Here is a 22,597-nt window from a genome sequence, read left to right as displayed (position 1 = left end):
TCTACTCCATATAAAATCCTCCTCCTCCATATAAAATCCTCCTCCTCCTACTCCATATAAAATCCCGCCAATTACACAGCGTATTCCTGCCCCGGCTGTATCTGCTGGCCGCACCCGTCCTCACCTTCCCGGCGTAGTGGTGGATGATAAATCCTTTATTCCAGCTGTTGAAGTGCTCGTGGCTGCCAATGGCCGCCTGGAGCTTCTGCAGTAGTGTCTGGTCGGCGCCCTCGCCCTTTGCATGCATCGTGGCACAGACATCGTCCAAGACGCTCATAATTCCTGGAGGACTCTGTGGAAAGACAGAGACAAGATGGACGCTACACCTGCTGGAGGCGGGAGGAAATCTGCGGGGTCACCCTCAGCAGGTGGGCAGCGGCTGGCACGGCCGCACTCACCAATTTATTCTCAATCAGGTCACACACAATCTTGTTGTTAAAGTACTCGATAGGATTCCAGTGGATCCCCTCCTGCACATACTCCTCCTGGAAGAGAAGAGGGGCGCGTCAGCAGGACCACCACGAGGGGTACACAGACCCCCAGACAGATGCCTCACCTGCTCCGCCTTCAGGGTCAGCTCAATGAAGATCTGCTGAAGCTTCTCGTTCACAAAATTTATGCAAAACTGTTCAAAGCCGTTTTTCTGTAGAAGAGAGAGAGAGAGAGGCCTGAATAATACCTGCACCCCATATACACAGGGAGATCCCCCCCATATACCATCCCCCGGCACCCCATATACACAGGGAGATCCCCCCCATATACCATCCCCCGGCACCCCATATACACAGGGAGATCCCCCCCATATACCATCCCCCGGCACCCCATATACACAGGGAGATCCCCCCACCATATACCATCCCCCGGCACCCCATATACACAGGGATATCCCCCCCATATACCATCCCCCGGCACCCCATATACACAGGAGATCCCCCCCATATACCATCCCCCCGGCACCCCATATACACAGGGAGATCCCCCCCATATACCATCCCCCGGCACCCCATATACACAGGGATATCCCCCCATATACCATCCCCCCGGCACCCCCATATACACAGGGAGATCCCCCCCATATACCATCCCCCGGCACCCCATATACACAGGGAGATCCCCCCATATACACAGGGAGATCCCCCCATATACAATCCCCCGGCACCCCATATACACAGGGAGATCCCCCCATATACCATCCCCCGGCACCCCATATACACAGGGAGATCCCCCCATATACAATCCCCCGGCACCCCATATACACAGGGAGATTCCCCCCCCATATACCATCCTCAGGCACCCCCATATACACAGGGAGATTCCCCCCCCCCCCATATATCATCCTCAGGCACCCCATATACACAGGGAGATCCCCCCCTATATATTATCCTCAGGCACCCCATATACACAGGGAGATCCCCCCCCATATATCATCCTCAGGCACCCCATATACACAGGAAGATCCCCCCGCATACCATCCCCCGGCACCCCATATACACAGGGAGATCCCCCCATATACCATCCCCCGGCACCCCATATACACAGGGAGATCCCCCCATATACCATCCCCCGGCACCTCATATACACAGGGAGATCCCCCCATATACCATCCCCCGGCACCCCATATACACAGGGAGATCCCCCCATATACAATCCCCCGGCACCCCATATACACAGGGAGATCCCCCCCTATATATTATCCTCAGGCACCCCATATACACAGGGAGATCCCCCCCCATATATCATCCTCAGGCACCCCATATACACAGGAAGATCCCCCCGCATACCATCCCCCGGCACCCCATATACACAGGGAGATCCCCCCATACCATCCCCCGGCACCCCATATACACAGGGAGATCCCCCCATATACCATCCCCCGGCACCTCATATACACAGGGAGATCATTCAGCACCCCATAACCTATATCATCACTCAAGTCATGTCCCTATAGGAGGCCACATGGCACAGCGATACCCCTCCTCCTTACCTGAAATATCTCAAATCCATAAATGTCTAGAACCCCAATATTATATTCTTCAGTGTCCTTCCGCATGGCTTTATTGACAGCCTAGAGAATAAAACCGTTATAAACAGGGCGGTGTATGACCTACAGAGGTACGGTATATAATAGACAGGGCGGTGTCTGACCTACAGATGTACGGTATATAATAGACAGGGCGGTGTATGACCTACAGAGGTACGGTATAATAGACAGGGCGGTGTCTGAGCTACAGAGGTACGTATATAATAGACAGGGCGGTGTCTGAGCTACAGAGGTACGGTATATAATAGACAGGGCGGTGTCTGAGCTACAGAGGTACGGTATATAATAGACAGGGCGGTGTCTGAGCTACAGAGGTACGGTATATAATAGACAGGGCGGTGTCTGAGCTACAGAGGTACGGTATATAATAGACAGGGCGGTGTCTGAGCTACAGAGGTACGGTATATAATAGACAGGGCGGTGTCTGAGCTACGGTATATAATAGACAGGGCGGTGTCTGACCTACAGAGGTACGGTATATAGACAGGGCGGTGTCTGACCTACAGAGGTACGGTATTAATAGACAGGGCGGTGTCGACCTACAGAGGTACGGTATATAATAGACAGGGCGGTGTGACCTACAGAGTACGGTATATAAAGACGCGGTGTCTGACCTACAGAGGTACGGTATAATAGACAGGGCGGTGTCTGACCTACAGAGGTACGGTATATAATAGACAGGGCGGTGTCTGACCTACAGAGGTACGGTATATAATAGACAGGGCGGTGTCTGACCTACAGAGGTACGGTATATAATAGACAGGGGCGGTGTCTGACCTACAGAGGTACGGTATATAATAGACAGGGCGGTGTCTGACCTACAGAGGTACGGTATATAATAGACAGGGCGGTGTCTGACCTACAGAGGTACGGTATATATAGACAGGGCGGTGTCTGACCTACAGAGGTACGGTATATAATAGACAGGGCGGTGTCTGACCTACAGAGGTACGGTATATAACTAGACAGGGCGGTGTCTGACCTACAGAGGTACGGTATATAATAGACAGGGCGGTGTCTGACCTACAGAGGTACGGTATATAATAGACAGGGCGGTGTGTCTGACCTACAGAGGTACGGTATATAATAGACAGGGCGGGTGTCTGACCTACAGAGGTACGGTATATAATAGACAGGGCGGTGTCTGACCTACAGAGGTACGGTATATAATAGACAGGGCGGTGTCTGACCTACAGAGGTACGGTATATAATAGACAGGGCGGTGTCGACCTACAGAGGTACGGTATATAATAGACAGGGGCGGTGTCTGACCCTACAGAGGTCACGGTATATAATAGACAGGGCGGTGTCTGACCTACAGCGGTACGGTCTATAATAGACAGGGCGGTGTCTGACCTACAGAGGTACGGTATATAATAGACAGGGCGGTGTCTGACTACAGAGGTACGGTATAAATAGACAGGGCGTGGTGTCTGACCTACAGAGGTACGGTATAATAGGACCGGGCGGTTTGTCTGACCTACAGAGGTACGGTATATAATAGACAGGGCGGTGTCTGACCTACAGAGGTTACGGTATATAATAGACAGGGCCGGTGTCTGACCTACAGAGGTACGGTATATAATAGACAGGGCGGTGTCTGACCTACAGAGGTACGGTATATAATAGACAGGGCGGTGTAGCCCTACCAGAGGTACGGTATATAATAGACAGGGCGGTTTGTCTGACTACAGAGGTACGGTATATAATAGACAGGGCGGTGTCTGACCTACAGAGGTAACGGTATATAATAGACAGGGCGGTGTCTGACCTACAGAGGTACGGTATATAATAGACAGGGCGGTGTCTGACCTACAGAGGTACGGTATATAATAGACAGGGCGGTGTCTGACCTACAGAGGTACGGTATATAATAGAAAGGGCGTGTGTCTGACCTACAGAGGTACGGTATATAATAGACAGGGCGGCTTTGTCTGACTACAGAGGTACGGTATATACTAGACAGGGCGGTGTATGACCTACCAGCGGTACGGTATATAATAGACAGGGCGGTGTCTGACCTACAGATGTACGGTATATACTAGACAGGGCGTTGTCTGACCTACAGAGGTACGGTATATAATAGAAGGCGGTGTCTGACCTACAGATGTACGGTATATAATAGACAGGGCGGTGTCTGACCTACAGAGGTTACGGTATATAATAGACAGGGCGGTGTCTGACCTACAGAGGTACGGTATATAATAGACAGGGCGGTGTCTGACCTACAGAGGTACGGTATATAATAGACAGGGCGGTGTCTGACCTACAGAGGTACGGTATATAATAGACAGGGCGGGTGTCTGACCTACAGAGGTACGGTATATAATAGACAGGGCGGTGTCTGACCTACAGAGGTAGGTATATAATAGACAGGGCGGTTGTCTGACCTACAGAGGTACGGTATATAATAGACAGGGCGGTGTCGACCTACAGAGGTACGGTATATAATAGACAGGGCGGTGTCTGACCTACAGAGGTACGGTTATAATAGACAGGGCGGTGTCTGACCTACAGAGGTACGGTATATAATAGACAGGGCGGTGTCTGACCTACAGAGGTACGGTATATAATAGACAGGGCGGTGTCTGAACCTACAGAGGTACGGTATATAATAGACAGGGCGGTGTCTGACCTACAGAGGTACGGTATATAATAGACAGGGCGGTGTCTGACCTACAGAGGTACGGTATATAATAGACAGGGCGGTGTCTGACTACAGAGGTACGGTATATAATAGACAGGGCGGTGTCTGACCTACAGAGGTACGGTATATAATAGACAGGGCGGTGTCTGACCTACAGAGGTACGGGATATAATAGACAGGGCGGTGTCTGACCTACAGAGGTACGGTATAATAGACAGGGCGGTGTCTGAGCTACAGAGGTACGGTATATAATAGACAGGGCGGTGTCTGACCTACAGAGGTACGGTATATAATAGACAGGGCGGTGTCTGAGCTACAGAGGTACGGTATATAATAGACAGGGCGGTGTCTGAGCTACAGAGGTACGGTATATAATAGACAGGGCGGTGTCTGACCTACAGAGGTACGGTATATAATAGACAGGGCGGTGTCTGACCTACAGAGGTACGGTATATAATAGACAGGGCGGTGTCTGACCTACAGAGGTACGGTATATAATAGACAGGGCGGTGTCTGACTACAGAGGTACGGTATATAATAGACAGGGCGGTGTCTGACCTACAGAGGTACGGTATATAATAGACAGGGCGGTGTCTGACCTACAGAGGTACGGTATATAATAGACAGGGCGGTGTCTGACCTACAGAGGTACGGTATAATAGACAGGGCGGTGTCTGACCTACAGAGGTACGGTATATAATAGACAGGGCGGTGTCTGACCTACAGAGGTACGGTATATAATAGACAGGGCGGGTGTCTGACCTACAGAGGTACGGTATATAATAGACAGGGCGGTTGTCTGAGCTACAGAGGTACGGTATATAATAGACAGGGCGGGGTCTGAGACCTACAGAGGTACGGTATATAATAGACAGGGCGGTGTGTCTGACCTACAGAGGTACGGTATATAATAGACAGGGCGGTGTCTGACCTACAGATGGTACGGTATATAATAGACAGGGCGGTGTCTGACCTACAGAGGTTACGGTATAAATGAAGGCGTGTTGCGCTACGATACGGTATATAATAGACAGGGCGGTGTCTGACCTACAGAGGTACGGTATATAATAGACAGGGCGGTTGTCTGACCTACAGAGGTACGGTATATAATAGACAGGGCGGTGTCTGACCTACAGAGGTACGGTATCTAATAGACAGGGCGGTGTCTGACCTACAGAGGTACGGTATATAATAGACAGGGCGGTGTCTGACTACAGAGGTACGGTATATAATAGACAGGGCGGTGTCTGACCTACAGAGGTACGGTATATAATAGACAGGGCGGTGTCTGACCTACAGAGGTACGGTATATAATAGACAGGGCGGTGTCCTGACCTACAGAGGTACGGTATATAATAGACAGGGCGGTGTCTGACCTACAGAGGTAAACGCCGTATATAATAGGACAGGGGCGGTGTCTGACCTACAGAGGTACGGTATATAATAGACAGGGCGGTGTCTGACCTACAGAGGTACGGTATATATAGACAGGGCGGTGTCTGACCTACAGAGGTACGGTATATAATAGACAGGGCGGTGTCTGACCTACAGAGGTACGGTATATAATAGACAGGGCGGTGTCTGACCTACAGAGGTACGGTATATAATAGACAGGGCGGTTGTCTGACCTACAGAGGTACGGTATATAATAGACAGGGCGGTGTCTGACCTACAGAGGTACGGTATATAATAGACAGGGCGGTGTCTGACCTACAGAGGTACGGTATAATAGACAGGGCGGTGTCTGACCTACAGAGGTACGGTATATAATAGACAGGGCGGTGTCTGACCTACAGAGGTACGGTATATAATAGACAGGGCGGTGTCTGACCTACAGAGGTACGGTATATAATAGACAGGGCGGTGTCTGACCTACAGAGGTACGGTATATAATAGACAGGGCGGGTGTATGACCTACAGAGGTACGGTATATAATAGACAGGGCGGTTGACCTACAGAGGTACGGTATATAATAGACAGGGCGGTGTATGACCTACAGAGGTACGGTATATAATAGACAGGGCGGTGTATGACCTACAGATGTACGGTATATAATAGACAGGGCGGTGTCTGAGCTACAGAGGTACGGTATATAATAGACAGGGCGGTGTCTGCTACAGAGGTACGGTATATAATAGACAGGGCGGTGTCTGAGCTACAGAGGTACGGTATATAATAGACAGGGCGGTGTCTGACTACAGAGGTACGGTATATAATAGACAGGGCGGTGTGCTCGAAGCTACAGAGGGTACGGTAGATATAATAGACAGGGCGGTGTCTGAGCTACAGATGTACGGGTATATAATAGACAGGGCGGTGTATGACCTACAGAGGTACGGTATATAATAGACAGGGCGGGTGTCTGACCTACAGAGGTACGGTATATAATAGACAGGGCGGTGCTGACCTACAGATGTACGGTATATTAATAGACAGGGCGGTTGTCTGACCTACAGAGGTACGGGATATATAGACAGGGCGTGTGTCTGACCTACAGAGGTACGGTATATAATAGACAGGGCGGTGTCTGACCTACAGAGGTACGGTATATAATAGACAGGGCGGTGTCTGACCTACAGAGGTACGGTATATAATAGACAGGGCGGTTGTCTGACCTACAGATGTACGGTATATAATAGACAGGGCGGTGTCTGACCTACAGAGGTACGGTATATAATAGACAGGGCGGTGTCTGACCTACAGAGGTACGGTAAGGGGTGTGACTAAGAGGTAGTATAATAGACAGGGCGGTGTCTGACCTACAGAGGTACGGTATATAATAGACAGGGCGGTGTATGACCTACAGAGGTACGGTATATAATAGACAGGGCGGTGTCTGACCTACAGAGGTACGGTATATAATAGACAGGGCGGTGTCTGACCTACAGATGTACGGTATATAATAGACAGGGCGGTGTCTGACCTACAGAGGTACGGTATATAATAGACAGGGCGGTGTATGACCTACTGAGCTACGGTATATAATAGACAGGGCGGTGTCTGACCTACAGAGGTACGGTATATAATAGACAGGGCGGTGTCTGACCTACAGATGTACGGTATATGATATTGGGGGTCATCTTGTTCTCACCTCCACCAGGTAATCGAAGAGCCGGGCGTACAGGGCTTTGGAGAGGGCGTCACGTGTGAAACACGCCTGCTCCACGTTTAGGGTCACGTCGATCACCTCGGATTTTCCTCCCCATTTACTGTCCATTTTGCGGCTGGTCAACTTCTCCATTAACCGAGACTGGTCGATGCCAAGAAGATAGGCTGGAAACGCCAGGACTGCCAGGACACACGTGGCAAGGGTTAATGGATGAACCTAGCCTCCCCCCCCAGTCCTCCCTCTCCACCGTATGTCGAAGGTTAATATCCCCCCCGCACTCACAGTCCTCGCTCTCCACCATGGCGTAGTTGCCGCTCTCCCGGAAAGTGATGTTCCCCAGGTGCAGGATCCCGACCACGATCTGCAGGACACAAGCCTGGTCCTCATGGGTGAGTCCAACCACGTCCATTGCTGCCTGTAGGGAGGAGTGTGCAGCATGAGGACAGAACCGGGAATGGCGCCCCCCACTGGTGCTAGTGTCCGTGGCGTTACCCACCATGGTTTCCGTGAACTCCTTCTTGTCGCTGACATCCTCCACATTGTAGACGGCGGACTGGTTGAGATAGAAGTAATAATCGGGGGAGGTGATCCCAAGGTTCTCCCGATCCTCAGCACTTGCCCCTTCCAGCAGCTGCAAGATGAGCGAGGAGACGGTCAGCCCTGGTGGCGGCCAGGACAGCGCGAGGGAGGGAGGGAGGGAGGGAGGGAGGTGGACCGGAGGCCAGGACAGCGGGAGGGAGGGAGGCGGCCAGGACTGAGCGAGGGAGGGAGGGAGGCGGCCAGGACTGAGCGAGGGAGGGAGGGAGGCGGCCAGGACTGAGCGAGGGAGGCGGCCAGGACTGAGCGAGGGAGGCGGCCAGGACTGAGCGAGGGAGGCGGCCAGGACTGAGCGAGGGAGGCGGCCAGGACTGAGCGAGGGAGGGAGGGAGGCGGCCAGGACTGAGCGAGGGAGGGAGGGAGGCGGCCAGGACTGAGCGAGGGAGGGAGGGAGGCGGCCAGGACTGAGCGAGGGAGGGAGGGAGGCGGCCAGGACTGAGCGAGGGAGGGAGGGAGGCGGCCAGGACTGAGCGAGGAGGGAGGGAGGCGGCCAGGACTGAGCGAGGGGAGGGAGGGGGGACTGAGCGAGGGAGGGAGGGTAGGCGGCCAGGACTGAGCGCAGGGAGGAGGGAGGCGGCCAGGACTGAGGCGAGGGGAGGGAGGGAGGCGGCCAGGACTGAGCGAGGGAGGGAGGGAGGCGGCCAGGACTGAGCGAGGGAGGGAGGGAGGCGGCCAGGACTGAGCGAGGGAGGGAGGGAGGCGGCCAGGACTGAGCGAGGGAGGGAGGGAGGCGGCCAGGACTGAGCGAGGGAGGGAGGGAGGCGGCCAGGACTGAGCGAGGGGAGGGAGGGAGGCTGGGACCAGGCTGAGGCAGGAAGGGAGGGAGGGAGGTGGACCGGAAGGCCAGGACAGCGCGATGCGAGGGAGGTGACCGGAGGCCAGGACTAGCAGCGAGCGAGGGCAGGGAGGGAGGCGGCAGGACCTGAGCGAGGCGAGGGATGGGAGGGAGTCGGGCCCAGGACTGAGCGATGCGAGCGAGGGAGGGAGGCGGCCAGGGGACTGAGCGGAGCGACGCGAGGGAGGGAGGCGGCCAGGGACTGAGCGAGCGTAGCGATCGAGGGAGGCCGGCCAGGACTGAGCGAGCGAGGGAGGGAGGCGGCCAGGACTGAGGAGCGGAGGGAGGGAGGGGGCCAGGACTGAGCGAGGGAGGGAGGGAGGGAGGGGGCCAGGACTGAGCGAGGGAGGGAGGGAGGGAGGGGGCCAGGACTGAGCGAGGGAGGGAGGGGGCCAGGATCTGAGCGAGGGAGGGAGGGAGGGAGGGAGGGAGGAGGGAGGGGGCCAGGACTGAGCGAGGGAGGGAGGGAGGGAGGGGGCCAGGACTGAGCGAGGGAGGGAGGGAGGGGGCCAGGACTGAGGGAGGGAGGGAGGGAGGGAGGGGGGGGGCCCAGGACTGAGGGAGGGAGGGAGGGAGGGAGGGAGGGGGGGGCCCAGGACTGAGGGAGGGAGGGAGGGAGGGAGGGGGGGGGCCCAGGACTGAGGGAGGGAGGGAGGGAGGGAGGGAGGGAGGGGGGGGGCCAGGACTGAGGGAGGGAGGGAGGGAGGGGGGGGGCCCAGGACTGAGGGAGGAGCCCAGGACTGAGGGAGGGAGGGAGGGAGGGAGGGAGGGGGCCAGGACTGAGCGAGGGAGGGAGGGAGGGGGCCAGGACTGAGGGAGGGAGGGAGGGAGGGAGGGGGGGGGGCCCAGGACTGAGCGAGGGAGGGAGGGAGGGAGGGAGGGGGCAGGACTGAGCGAGGGAGGGAGGGAGGGAGGGAGGGAGGGGGCCAGGACTGAGCGAGGGAGGGAGGGAGGGGGCCAGGACTGAGCGAGGGAGGAGGGAGGGGGCCAGGACTGAGGGGAGGGAGGGAGGGAGGGAGGGGGGGGCCCAGGACTGAGGGAGGGAGGGAGGGAGGAGGGAGGGGGGGGCGGCCAGGACTGAGGGAGGGAGGGAGGGAGGGAGGGAGGGAGGGGGCCAGGACTGAGCGAAGGGAGCGAGGGAGGAGGGAGGGAGGGGGCCAGGACTGAGGGAGGGAGGGAGGGAGGGAGGGGGGGGGGCCCAGGACTGAGCGAGGGAGGGAGGGAGGGAGGGAGGGAGGGGCCAGGACTGAGCGAGGGAGGGAGGGAGGGAGGGAGGGGGCCAGGACTGAGCGAGGGAGGGAGGGAGGGAGGGAGGGGGCCAGGACTGAGCGAGGGAGGGGGCCAGGGCAGCGCGAGGGAGGGGGCCAGGGCAGCGCGAGGGAGGGGGCCAGGGCAGCGCGAGGGAGGGGGCCAGGGCAGCGCGAGGGAGGCGGCCAGGGCAGCGCGAGGGAGGCGGCCAGGGCAGCGCGAGGGAGGCGGCCAGGGCAGCGCGAGGGAGGCGGCCAGGGCAGCGCGAGGGAGGCGGCCAGGGCAGCGCGAGGGAGGCGGCCAGGGCAGCGCGAGGGAGGCGGCCAGGGCAGCGCGAGGGAGGCGGCCAGGGCAGCGCGAGGGAGGCGGCCAGGGCAGCGCGAGGGAGGCGGCCAGGGCAGCGCGAGGGAGGCGGCCAGGGCAGCGCGAGGGAGGCGGCCGTTGGCAAGGATACAGCGGGGGGCACCCACCTGGTAGAAGATGTGGAAGTTCCTCTCTCCTGAATTCTGACTGACCACACGAGACTTCTCCAGTAGGAAATTAGATATCCGCCCCCCGTCCGGCTCCCCTCCCCGACTGAACTGAATCTCAAAGTATTTACCCTGTGGAGAGCACAGTGCAGAGCATCGCATCAGTACACAGCGGTAGACCATCGCTCCCTCCTCCAGAGACTGCAGGTTATCACTCCTCTGACCCCTCCAGCTGACCGTCACTCCTTCCACCTCCCCCTGGTGCACAGAGACATATCCTGCAGATCATCACTCCCTTGACCCCTCCAGCTGACCGTTGCTCCCTCTCCCTGGTGCACAGTGATATATCCTGCAGATCATCACTCCTCTGACCCCTCGAGCTGACTGTTGCTCCCTCCACCTCCCCCCGGTGCACAGTGATATAATATCCTGCAGATCATCACTCCCTTGACCCCTCCAGCTGACCGTCGCTCCCTCCACCTCCCCCCGATGCACAGTGACATATCCTGCAGATCATCACTCCTCTGACCCCTCCAGCTGACCGTCACTCCTTCCTCCTCCCCCTGATGCACAATGATATATCCTGCAGATCATCACTCCCTTGACCCCCTCCAGCTGACCGTCGCTCCCTCCACCTCCCCCCGATGCACAGTGACATATCCTGCAGATCATCACTCCTCTGACCCCTCCAGCTGACCGTCACTCCTTCCACCTCCCCCTGATGCATAGTGACATATCCTGCAGATCATCACTCCCTTGACCCCTCCAGCTGACCATCGCTCCCTCCACGGGTCTGAACTCACGAATCTGCTGGAGTTGTTGTTCCTCACGGTCTTCGCGTTCCCGAACGCTTCCAGCAATGGGTTGGACTTGAGGATAATGTCCTTCACGTGCTGGAAGAAGAGAAGCGATGAGCTGCGGAGGACACGGCCCACCCCCATCCCCGTACAGGAGCCGACCCGGATGAGGTACCTGAACCTTGGGCCCTCCGCCGGACACCTTGGACACGTAGGCCATGATGTACTTGGCTGCCACCGTTTTCCCGGCTCCGCTCTCCCCGCTGCAGTGAGAAGACAGGTCAGTACACCAGGAATACACAGCGCCATATCTGCAGACTATCACTCCTCTGCCCCCTCCAGATACACAGCGCCATATGCTGCAGACTATCACTCCTCTGACCCCTCCAGCAGACCATCTCTCCCTCCGTCAGATACACAGCGCCATATCCTGCAGACTATCACTCCTCTGACCCCTCCAGCAGACCATCTCTCCCTCCTCCAGATACACAGCGCCATATCCTGCAGACTATCCCTCCTCTGACCCCTCCAGCAGACCATCTCTCCCTCCATCAGATACACAGCGCCATATCCTGCAGACTATCCCTCCTCTGACCCCTCCAGCAGACCATCTCTCCCTCCGTCAGATACACAGCGCCATATCCTGCAGACTATCACTCCTCTGACCCCTCCAGCAGACCATCTCTCCCTCCATCAGATACACAGCGCCATATCCTGCAGATTATCCCTCCTCTGACCCCTCGAGCAGACCATCGCTCCCTCCTCCAGATACACAGCGCCATATCCTGCAGACTATCCCTCCTCTGACCCCTCCAGCAGACCATCTCTCCCTCCATCAGATACACAGCGCCATATCCTGCAGACTATCCCTCCAGCAGACCATCGCTCCCTCCTCCAGATACACAGCGCCATATCCTGCAGACTATCCCTCCAGCAGACCATCGCTCCCTCCTCCAGATACACAGTGATACCAGTGAGTCCCCATCCTCTAGGAGGCGCACCTGATGATCACACACTGGTTCTCTCCGTCTATCAGCATGTTCCGGTACATTGTGTCAGCGAGGGCGTAGATGTGCGGGGGGTTCTCATACTGAGCCTGTAGGGGGCGCAAACACAAGAAGAGAGAGGACGGAGAGGAAGCGGTACAGCCGCCTGTCAGTGAATGGAGCAGATAATACCCATATGTATATATACATCACACCCATCATCCACAAGATCATTACAGGTGCTGCAGTACCACATACATCACACCCATCATCCACAAGATCATTACAGGTGCTGCAGTACCACACACCGGCCACTAGGGGCAGCAGAGAACAGGATAAAAGTTTCCCAACTTTATAAAGTTGCACAGCTGTGTCACATGGTGCTGACTAGCCAATCAGAGAGCAGCATGTGAGGCGTGAGGCTCTGGAGCAGATAGGAAAGCCGTGTGACTCACATCCTCTGTCAGCCGATTCCACACCTTTGTACAAGCTTCAGGTGTGACCTATGTAACTACAGGGGGTGCAGTCCTCTCTGCTCTGCACCCCGAAACAGCTGTCTGCAGATGAGATGCTGGCTTAGTTATTGTCATGTCTCAAGGTTGACCACTGACTATAGGACAGCTGCCTCACATCTGGTGGCATCAGAGGCGGGGCTTGTGCAGAGCTCATTTGCATCCCTTCTTCCTAGAGTTCCAGAGGAGCAGGTATGGCCTCCTAGTCTCCTCACACCGACAGTGGAGATAGTGGGCCCCAAACACAGGCGGCATCTGTACAGCGAGGGCCACACAGCGCGACAAAAGTGGTACAACTTTACACTGCGACGGCAACACGTGCCACGCGACATTTATTGTAATGACAGTCAATTATGTCGCACAAAAATCCAAATTGGATTGGCGGTTTGTGACTGCTGTGTCGCGGTATTTCGCAGACACCATATGTGGCGAAACGGAGCCTTGTCTCGTTATTGGGGGATTCCCTGTATGCTGTTGGAGACTGATTGCCAGGAGTGTAAGCTGACTGTGCGCTTTCCCTGTTCGTCTGCTGACAGCTATTTGCGAGGTTCCAGTTTGGAGTGCTATTTTGTATCCAGTTCGGGAGGTTGGTGTTCTGCAGTAGCTGTGCCTGTCTCTCGGAAAGGGGCATATCGCCTAAACGGATTTTAACCCCTTGTCTGCTGAAACGGTCCGTTACACCATAGACCAAGGAAGCTCAACCTGCGGACCTCCAGCTGTTGCAAAACTACAACTCCCAGCATGCCCAGACAGCCAACAGCTATCAGCCTACAGTAGGACATGGTGGGAGTTGTAGTTTTACAACAGCTGGAGGGCCGCAGGTGGAGCATGCCTGCCATAGACCATCCACAATACCGTTAGGCTAGGGCTACACGTGCCGCACGACATGTATTGTAAGGATAATGAGTGTGATATATGACAGCGGGACCCATCATCCTGTGTCCCCCAAATGTCAGCAGCAGTACACTGGGTTCTGCAGAATATTATACCGCCAGCGGGGAGGAGGAGGACACAGACAGGCCCGCCGCCAGCGGGGAGGAGGAGGACACAGACAGGCCCGCCGCCAGCGGGGAGGAGGAGAGACACAGACAGGCCGCCGCCAGCGGGGAGGAGGAGGACCCAGACAGGCCGCCGCCAGCGGGGAGGAGGAGGACACAGACAGGACCGCCGCCAGCGGGGGGAGGAGGAGGACACAGACAGGCCCGCGCCAGCGGGGAGGAGGAGGACACAGACAGGCCCGCCGCCAGCGGGGAGGAGGAGGACACAGACAGGCCCGCCGCCAGCGGGGAGGAGGGGGACACAGACAGGCCCGCCGCCAGCGGGGAGGAGGGGGACACAGACAGGCCCGCCGCCAGCGGGGAGGAGGGGGACACAGACAGGCCGCCGCCAGCGGGAGGAGGGGGACACAGACAGGCCCGCGCCAGCGGGGAGGAGGGGGACACAGGACAGGCCCGCCGCCAGCGGGGAGGAGGGGGACACAGACAGGCACGCCGCCAAGCGGGGAGGAGGGGACACAGACAGGCCCGCCGCCAGCGGGGAGGAGGGGGACACAGACAGGCCCGCCGCCAGCGGGGAGGAGGGGGACACAGACAGGCCCGCCGCCAGCGGGGAGGACACAGACAGGCCCGCCGCCAGCGGGGAGGACACAGACAGGCCCGCCGCCAGCGAGGAGGACACAGACACCGCTGCTGACCACTTATCAGATTTGTACTCACCGCTCCCTGGTACATCTCTATCTCCTTATCTGTGAAATACGGCAGCTGCTTAAAAGGGTTAACAGAGATCAACACTGGACCAATGTATGTCTGAAAGGGTTAAGGAAGCCGCACACAAAATGGAGACCACTATCACTCAAGTAAGACCCAGACACCTGATCTGCTGCAGAGAGACCGGCTACAGGGGTCATAACATGACAGAAGTCGCCCCCTCCTCTGTGTACGGTCAGTCGTCCTCCGGTGATGTCGCTCCCCCTCCTCTGTGTACGGTCAGCCGCCCTCCGGTGATGTCACCCCCTCCTCTATGTACGGTCAGCCGCCCTCCGGTGATGTCGCTCCCCCTCCTCTATGTACGGTCAGTCGTCCTCCGGTGATGTCACCCCCTCCTCTATGTACGGTCAGCCGCCCTCCGCTGATGTCACTCCCCCTCCTCTGTGTATGGTCAGTCGTCCTCCGGTGATGTCACCCCCTCCTCTATGTACGGTCAGCCGCCCTCCGGTGATGTCACCCCCTCCTCTGTGTACGGGTCAGCCGCCCTCCGGTGATGTCGCTCCCCCTCCTCTGTGTACGGTCAGCCGCCCTCCGGTGATGTCACCCCCTCCTCTGTGTACGGTCAGCCGCCCTCCGGTGATGTCGCTCCCCCTCCTCTGTGTACGGTCAGCCGCCCTCCGGTGATGTCACCCCCTCCTCTGTGTACGGTCAGCCGCCCTCCGGTGATGTCACCCCCTCCTCTGTGTACGGTCAGCCGCCCTCCGGTGATGTCACCCCCTCCTCTGTGTACGGTCAGCCGTCCTCCGGTGATGTCACCCCCTCCTCTGTGTACGGTCAGTCGTCCTCCGGTGATGTCACCCCCTCCTATGTTTATGGTCAGAGCTGTCCTCCAGTGATGTCACCCCCTCCTATGTGTATGGTCAGGGCTGTCCTCCAGTGATGTCACCCCCTCCTCTGTGTATGGTCAGAGCTGTCCTCCAGTGATGTCACCCCTTCTTCTGTGTATGGTCAGAGCTGTCCTCCAGTGATGTCACCCCTCCTATGTGTATGGTCAGGGCTGTCCTCCAGTGATGTCACCCCTTCTTCTGTGTATGGTCAGGGCTGTCCTCCAGTGAGTCACCCCCTTTTCTGTGTATGGTCAGAGCTGTCCTCCAGTGATGTCACCCCTTCTTCTGTGTATGGTCAGAGCTGTCCTCCAGTGATGTCACCCCTCCTATGTGTATGGTCAGAGCTGTCCTCCAGTGATGTCACCCCTCCTATGTGTATGGTCAGGGCTGTCCTCCAGTGATGTCACCCCCTCTTCTGTGTATGGTCAGAGCTGTCCTCCAGTGATGTCACCCCTTCTTCTGTGTATGGTCAGAGCTGTCCTCCGGTGATGTCACCCCCCTCCTATGTGTATGGTCAGAGCTGTCCTCCAGTGATGTCACCCCCTCCTATGTGTATGGTCAGAGCTGTCCTCCAGTGATGTCACCCCCTCCTATGTGTATGGTCAGAGCTGTCCTCCAGTGATGTCACCCCCCTCCTCTGTGTATGGTCAGAGCTGTCCTCCAGTGATGTCACCCCTCCTATGTGTATGGTCAGAGCTGTCCTCCAGTGATGTCACCCCCTCCTCTGTGTATGGTCAGGGCTGTCCTCCAGTGATGTCACCCCCTCCTATGTGTATGGTCAGAGCTGTCCTCCAGTGATGTCACCCCTCCTATGTGTATGGTCAGAGCTGTCCTCCAGTGATGTCACCCCTCCTATGTGTATGGTCAGAGCTGTCCTCCAGTGATGTCACCCCCTCTTCTGTGTATGGTCAGAGCTGTCCTCCAGTGATGTCACCCCTCCTATGTGTATGGTCAGAGCTGTCCTCCAGTGATGTCACCCCCTCCTCTGTGTATGGTCAGGGCTGTCCTCCAGTGATGTCACCCCCTCCTATGTGTATGGTCAGAGCTGTCCTCCAGTGATGTCACCCCCTCCTATGTGTATGGTCAGAGCTGTCCTCCAGTGATGTCACCCCTCCTATGTGTATGGTCAGAGCTGTCCTCCAGTGATGTCACCCCCTCTTCTGTGTATGGTCAGAGCTGTCCTCCAGTGATGTCACCCCCTCTTCTGTGTATGGTCAGAGCTGTCCTCCAGTGATGTCACCCCTTCTTCTGTGTATGGTCAGAGCTGTCCTCCAGTGATGTCACCCCTCCTATGTGTATGGTCAGAGCTGTCCTCCAGTGATGTCACCCCTTCTTCTGTGTATGGTCAGAGCTGTCCTCCAGTGATGTCACCCCCTCCTCTGTGTATGGTCAGGGCTGTCCTCCAGTGATGTCACCCCCTCCTATGTGTATGGTCAGAGCTGTCCTCCAGTGATGTCACCCCTCCTATGTGTATGGTCAGAGCTGTCCTCCAGTGATGTCACCCCTTCTTCTGTGTATGGTCAGAGCTGTCCTCCAGTGATGTCACCCCTCCTATGTGTATGGTCAGAGCTGTCCTCCAGTGATGTCACCCCTTCTTCTGTGTATGGTCAGAGCTGTCCTCCAGTGATGTCACCCCCTCCTCTGTGTATAGTCAGGGCTGTCCTCCAGTGATGTCACCCCCTCCTATGTGTATGGTCAGGGCTGTCCTCCAGTGATGTCACCCCCTCTTCTGTGTATGGTCAGGGCTGTCCTCCAGTGATGTCACCCCCTCCTATGTGTATGGTCAGTGCTGTCCTCCGGTGATGTCACCCCTTCTTCTGTGTATGGTCAGGGCTGTCCTCCAGTGATGTCACCCCCTCCTAGGTGTATGGTCAGAGCTGTCACCCCTTCTTCAGTGATGTCACCCCTTCTTCTGTGTATCGTCAGGGCTGTCCTCCAGTGATGTCACCCCTCCTATGTGTATGGTCAGAGCTGTCCTCCAGTGATGTCACCCCTCCTATGTGTATGGTCAGAGCTGTCCTCCAGTGATGTCACCCCTCCTATGTGTATGGTCAGAGCTGTCCTCCAGTGATGTCACCCCCTCCTATGTGTATGGTCAGAGCTGTCCTCCAGTGATGTCACCCCTCCTATGTGTATGGTCAGAGCTGTCCTCCAGTGATGTCACCCCTCCTATGTGTATGGTCAGAGCTTTCCTCCAGTGATGTCACCCCTTCTTCTGTGTATGGTCAGAGCTGTCCTCCGGTGATGTCACCCCCCATCTCGTGTACAGTCACAGTCGTCACATGGTGATCTCGCCCCCCCCCCCCCAGCCCACAGTATAAAAGGATACGAATATAAAGTCGTCCATGTAGCGTTTCTTCAGGTTGTCGACAATGGCCTCCTCCGTGATCTTGGACAGAAGAACCATGTCGTCCACACCGCTCTGCCGAACATTCTGGGTCTGCCAGTGGTACCTCTCCTTGCTGCCCTGTAGGGGGAGACACGCAGTGAATGCTCGCTGGTCACATGACTAGGACGGCTATACAGCAAAGTCCATACACCGAAATGTATGTCAACATAAGAAGCCCCCCCCCCCCCCCATCCCACCCGACCAAACATGACCCAGCTATGACCAGTCCATGCACAGAAGACAGGAAAAGCGTGTCACTCATGTCCTCAGGCAATTCTCAACCATGGAGCTTGTCCTCTACAGAAGAAGAGATCCTCATTACAGACTCGGGCGACATACAGGGACACGTGGTATACAGACACGGGCGATATTACAGGGACCCGTGGTATACAGACACGGGCGATATTACAGGGACCCGTGGTATACAGACACGGGCGATATTACAGGGACCCGTGGTATACAGACACGGGCGATATTACAGGGACCCGTGGTATACAGACACGGGCGATATTACAGGGACCCGTGGTATACAGACACGGGCGATATTACAGGGACCCGTGGTATACAGACACGGGCGATATTACAGGGACCCGTGGTATACAGACACGGGCGATATTACAGGGAGCCGTGGTATACAGACACGGGCGATATTACAGGGAGCCGTGGTATACAGACACGGGCGACATACAGGGACCCGTGGTATACAGACACGGGCGATATTACAGGGACCCGTGGTATACAGACACGGGCGACATACAGGGACCTGTGGTATACAGACACGGGCGACATACAGGGACACGTGGTATACAGACACGGGCGATATTACAGGGACCCGTGGTATACAGACACGGGCGATATTACAGGGACACGTGCTACACAGACACGGGTGACATACAGGGACACGTGGTATACAGACACGGGCGATATTACAGGGACCCGTGGTATACAGACACGGGCGATATTACAGGGACCCGTGGTATACAGACACGGGCGATATTACAGGGACCCGTGGTATACAGACACGGGCGATATTACAGGGACCCGTGGTATACAGACACGGGCGATATTACAGGGACCCGTGGTATACAGACACGGGCGATATTACAGGGACCCGTGGTATACAGACACGGGCGATATTACAGGGACCCGTGGTATACAGACACGGGCGGTATACAGATACGGTTATATACAGGGACACATGGTATACAGACACACGGGCGATATACAGGGACACGTGGTATACAGACACACGGGCGATATACAGGGACACGTGGTATACAGACACGGGCGATATACAGGGACACGTGTGATGTACACAGCTCTCTCCTGAGGAATGCAGCCCCAGTCTTGCCCTCCCGCACACTGCAGGTCTGAGCACAGCGGGCAGGTTAGGAATGTGTCTGAGTGTGGGAGGGGCCTCAGGGTGGGGGCGGGGCTAGCTGCACTTTGACCGGGCGTCTCACAGCCCCAGAGCAGGCGCCGATCCTCCACAACCATCATGTGACCCCTCAGAGGGTAATGGAGGTCCTGGAGGAGGGACCCCGACCCGAGATCCCCGGGGCACTCCTACACAAGCCCCCATTATACTGCTAACCCCCAGGACCACAATGTAGTGCTATGTCCTACGCGGCATCCCGCAAGGCGGGGATCGGATACGGCGGCGGCATCACGCATGGCGGGGATCGGATACAGCGGCGGCATCACGCATGGCGGGGATCGGATACAGCGGCGGCATCACGCATGGCGGGGATCGGATACAGCGGCGGCATCACGCATGGCGGGGATCGGATACAGCGGCGGCATCACGCATGGCGGGGATCGGATACAGCGGCGGCATCACGCATGGCGGGGATCGGATACAGCGGCGGCATCACGCATGGCGGGGATCGGATACAGCGGCGGCATCACGCATGGCGGGGATCGGATACAGCGGCGGCATCACGCATGGCGGGGATCGGATACAGCGGCGGCATCACGCATGGCGGGGATCGGATACAGCGGCGGCATCACGCATGGCGGGGATCGGATACAGCGGCGGCATCACGCATGGCGGGGATCGGATACAGCGGCGGCATCACGCATGGCGGGGATCGGATACAGCGGCGGCATCACGCATGGCGGGGATCGGATACAGCGGCGGCATCACGCATGGCGGGGATCGGATACAGCGGCGGCATCACGCATGGCGGGGATCGGATACAGCGGCGGTATCATGCATGGCGGGGATCGGATACAGCGGCCATTACTAGCTCGTCCCAGTTGATCTCCGCCTCAGGAAGGTAAAGACGAGAAGAGTCAGTGACCCGGGAGCAGGAATGTCACCCACCTGGTCCGTCCACCCGAGAGCCCGCAGCTCAGCCAAACATGAAGGTAACAGGAGCACTACAACTCCCATCATGGACCAGTAATATCAGTGCATAACATACAGGAGCACTACAACTCCCATCATGGACCTGAAATATCAGTGCATAAAATACAGGAGCACTACAACTCCCATCATGGACCAGTAATATCAGTGCATAACATACATGAGTACTACAACTCCCATCAAAGGCCAGTAATATCAGTGCATAACATACAGGAGCACTACAACTCCCATCATGGACCTGAAATATCAGTGCATAAAATACAGGAGCACTACAACTCCCATCATGGACCAGTAATATCAGTGCATAACATACATGAGTACTACAACTCCCATCAAAGGCCAGTAATATCAGTGCATAACATACAGGAGCACTACAACTCCCAGCACGGACTACTAATATCAGTGCAGAACATACAGAAGCACTACAACTCCCATCATGGACCTGAAATATCAGTGCATAAAATACAGGAGCACTACAACTCCCATCATGGACCTGAAATATCAGTGCAGAACATACAAGAGTACTACATCTCCCAGCACGGACCTGAAATATCAGTGCAGAACATACGTGAGCACTACAACTCCCAGCACGGACCCGAAATATCAGTGCAGAACATACGTGAGCACTACAACTCCCAGCATATCCGTTATATCTCTGTATAACATAGCATGTGGCACGCAGCAGCAGCAGTAGTAGTAGTACTACCACCCCCAAAGTGGCCCCTGTAATACTCACCATTGTGGTGTGAGGACGAGCGCTCCTCCCGGGGTCTCTTATCCGTCTCCGCCCGGGGCCCCTCCTCCTCCGCCGCCACTCCGGGCTCTCAGCTCCCGGTCACCTGGGCGGCTCCTCTTACAGGTGAGAGCCAGAGAGGCGGGGGCGGGACAGCGACACCTGGCGGACAGGAGCGGAACTGCAGGCACGGCGCCAGAGACCGCACCTCCCGGGGCCGGTACATAACGGGACACCACCGGACCCCGTATATAACCGACCCCGTATATAACCGGACCCCGTATATAACCGACCTGTACATCCCCAGACACCGTACATAACCGACCCCATACATCCCCAGACCCCATATATAACCGGACCCCGTATATAACCGACCCTGTATATAACCGACCCTGTATATAACCGACCCTGTATATAACCGACCCCGTACATCACCGGACCCCGTATATAACCGACCTGTACATCCCCAGACCCTATATATAACCGACCCCGTATATAACCGACCTGTACATCCCCAGACACCGTACATAACCGACCCCGTATATAACCGACCCCATACATCCCCAGACCCCATATATAACCGGACCCCGTATATAACCGACCCTGTATATAACCGACCCGTACACCACCAGACCCCGTATATAACCGACCCTGTATATAACCGACCCCGTACATCCCCAGACCCCATATATAACCGGACCCCGTATATAACCGACCCTGTATATAACCGACCCGTACACCACCAGACCCCATATATAACCGGCCTGTACACCACCAGACCCCGTATATAACCGACCCTGTATATAACCGACCCCGTACATCCCCAGACCCCATATATAACCGGACCCCGTACATAACCGGCCTGTACACCACCAGACCCCATATATAACCAGCCTGTACACCACCAGACACCGTACATAACCGACCCTGTATATAACCGACCCCATATATAACCGGACCCCATATATAACCGGACCCCATACATAACCGACCCGTACACCACCAGACCCCGTATATAACCGACCCTGTATATAACCGACCCCGTATATAACCGACCCGTACACCACCAGACCCCGTATATAACCGACCCTGTATATAACCGACCCCGTATATAACCGACCCGTACACCACCAGACCCCGGATATAACCGACCCTGTATATAACCGACCCCGTACACCACCAGACCCCATATATAACCGGCCCCCGTACATAACCGGCCTGTACACCACCAGACACCGTACATAACCGACCCCGTACATCCCCATACCCCAT

The 22,597-nt window shown here is 56.5% G+C and overlaps 1 protein-coding gene across 1 annotated transcript; it reads right to left on the bottom strand.

Moving 5' to 3' along the window:
• Positions 1 to 51: 51 nt before the first annotated feature.
• Positions 52 to 21,463, bottom strand: LOC122923745 (unconventional myosin-Ie-like; the record flags this gene model as incomplete). Its single annotated transcript, XM_044274596.1, has 14 exons — positions 21,329 to 21,463; positions 18,165 to 18,302; positions 14,958 to 15,047; positions 12,746 to 12,840; positions 11,920 to 12,007; positions 11,751 to 11,840; positions 10,948 to 11,079; positions 8,294 to 8,428; positions 8,080 to 8,212; positions 7,780 to 7,976; positions 1,985 to 2,065; positions 557 to 643; positions 399 to 485; positions 52 to 292 (listed from the first exon to the last, which is right to left on the bottom strand). Coding segments are annotated over exons 1-14 (1,597 nt in total), but the record flags the coding sequence as incomplete, so codon positions are not given.
• Between the last annotated feature and the right edge of the window lie 1,134 nt (positions 21,464 to 22,597).

Source organism: Bufo gargarizans, unplaced genomic scaffold (genome assembly GCF_014858855.1).
Source record: "Bufo gargarizans isolate SCDJY-AF-19 unplaced genomic scaffold, ASM1485885v1 original_scaffold_1860_pilon, whole genome shotgun sequence".
Classification (NCBI taxonomy): domain Eukaryota; kingdom Metazoa; phylum Chordata; class Amphibia; order Anura; family Bufonidae; genus Bufo; species Bufo gargarizans.
The sequence above is the reverse complement of the archived record's forward strand: the minus strand, read 5'-3'. Positions and strand labels throughout refer to the sequence as shown.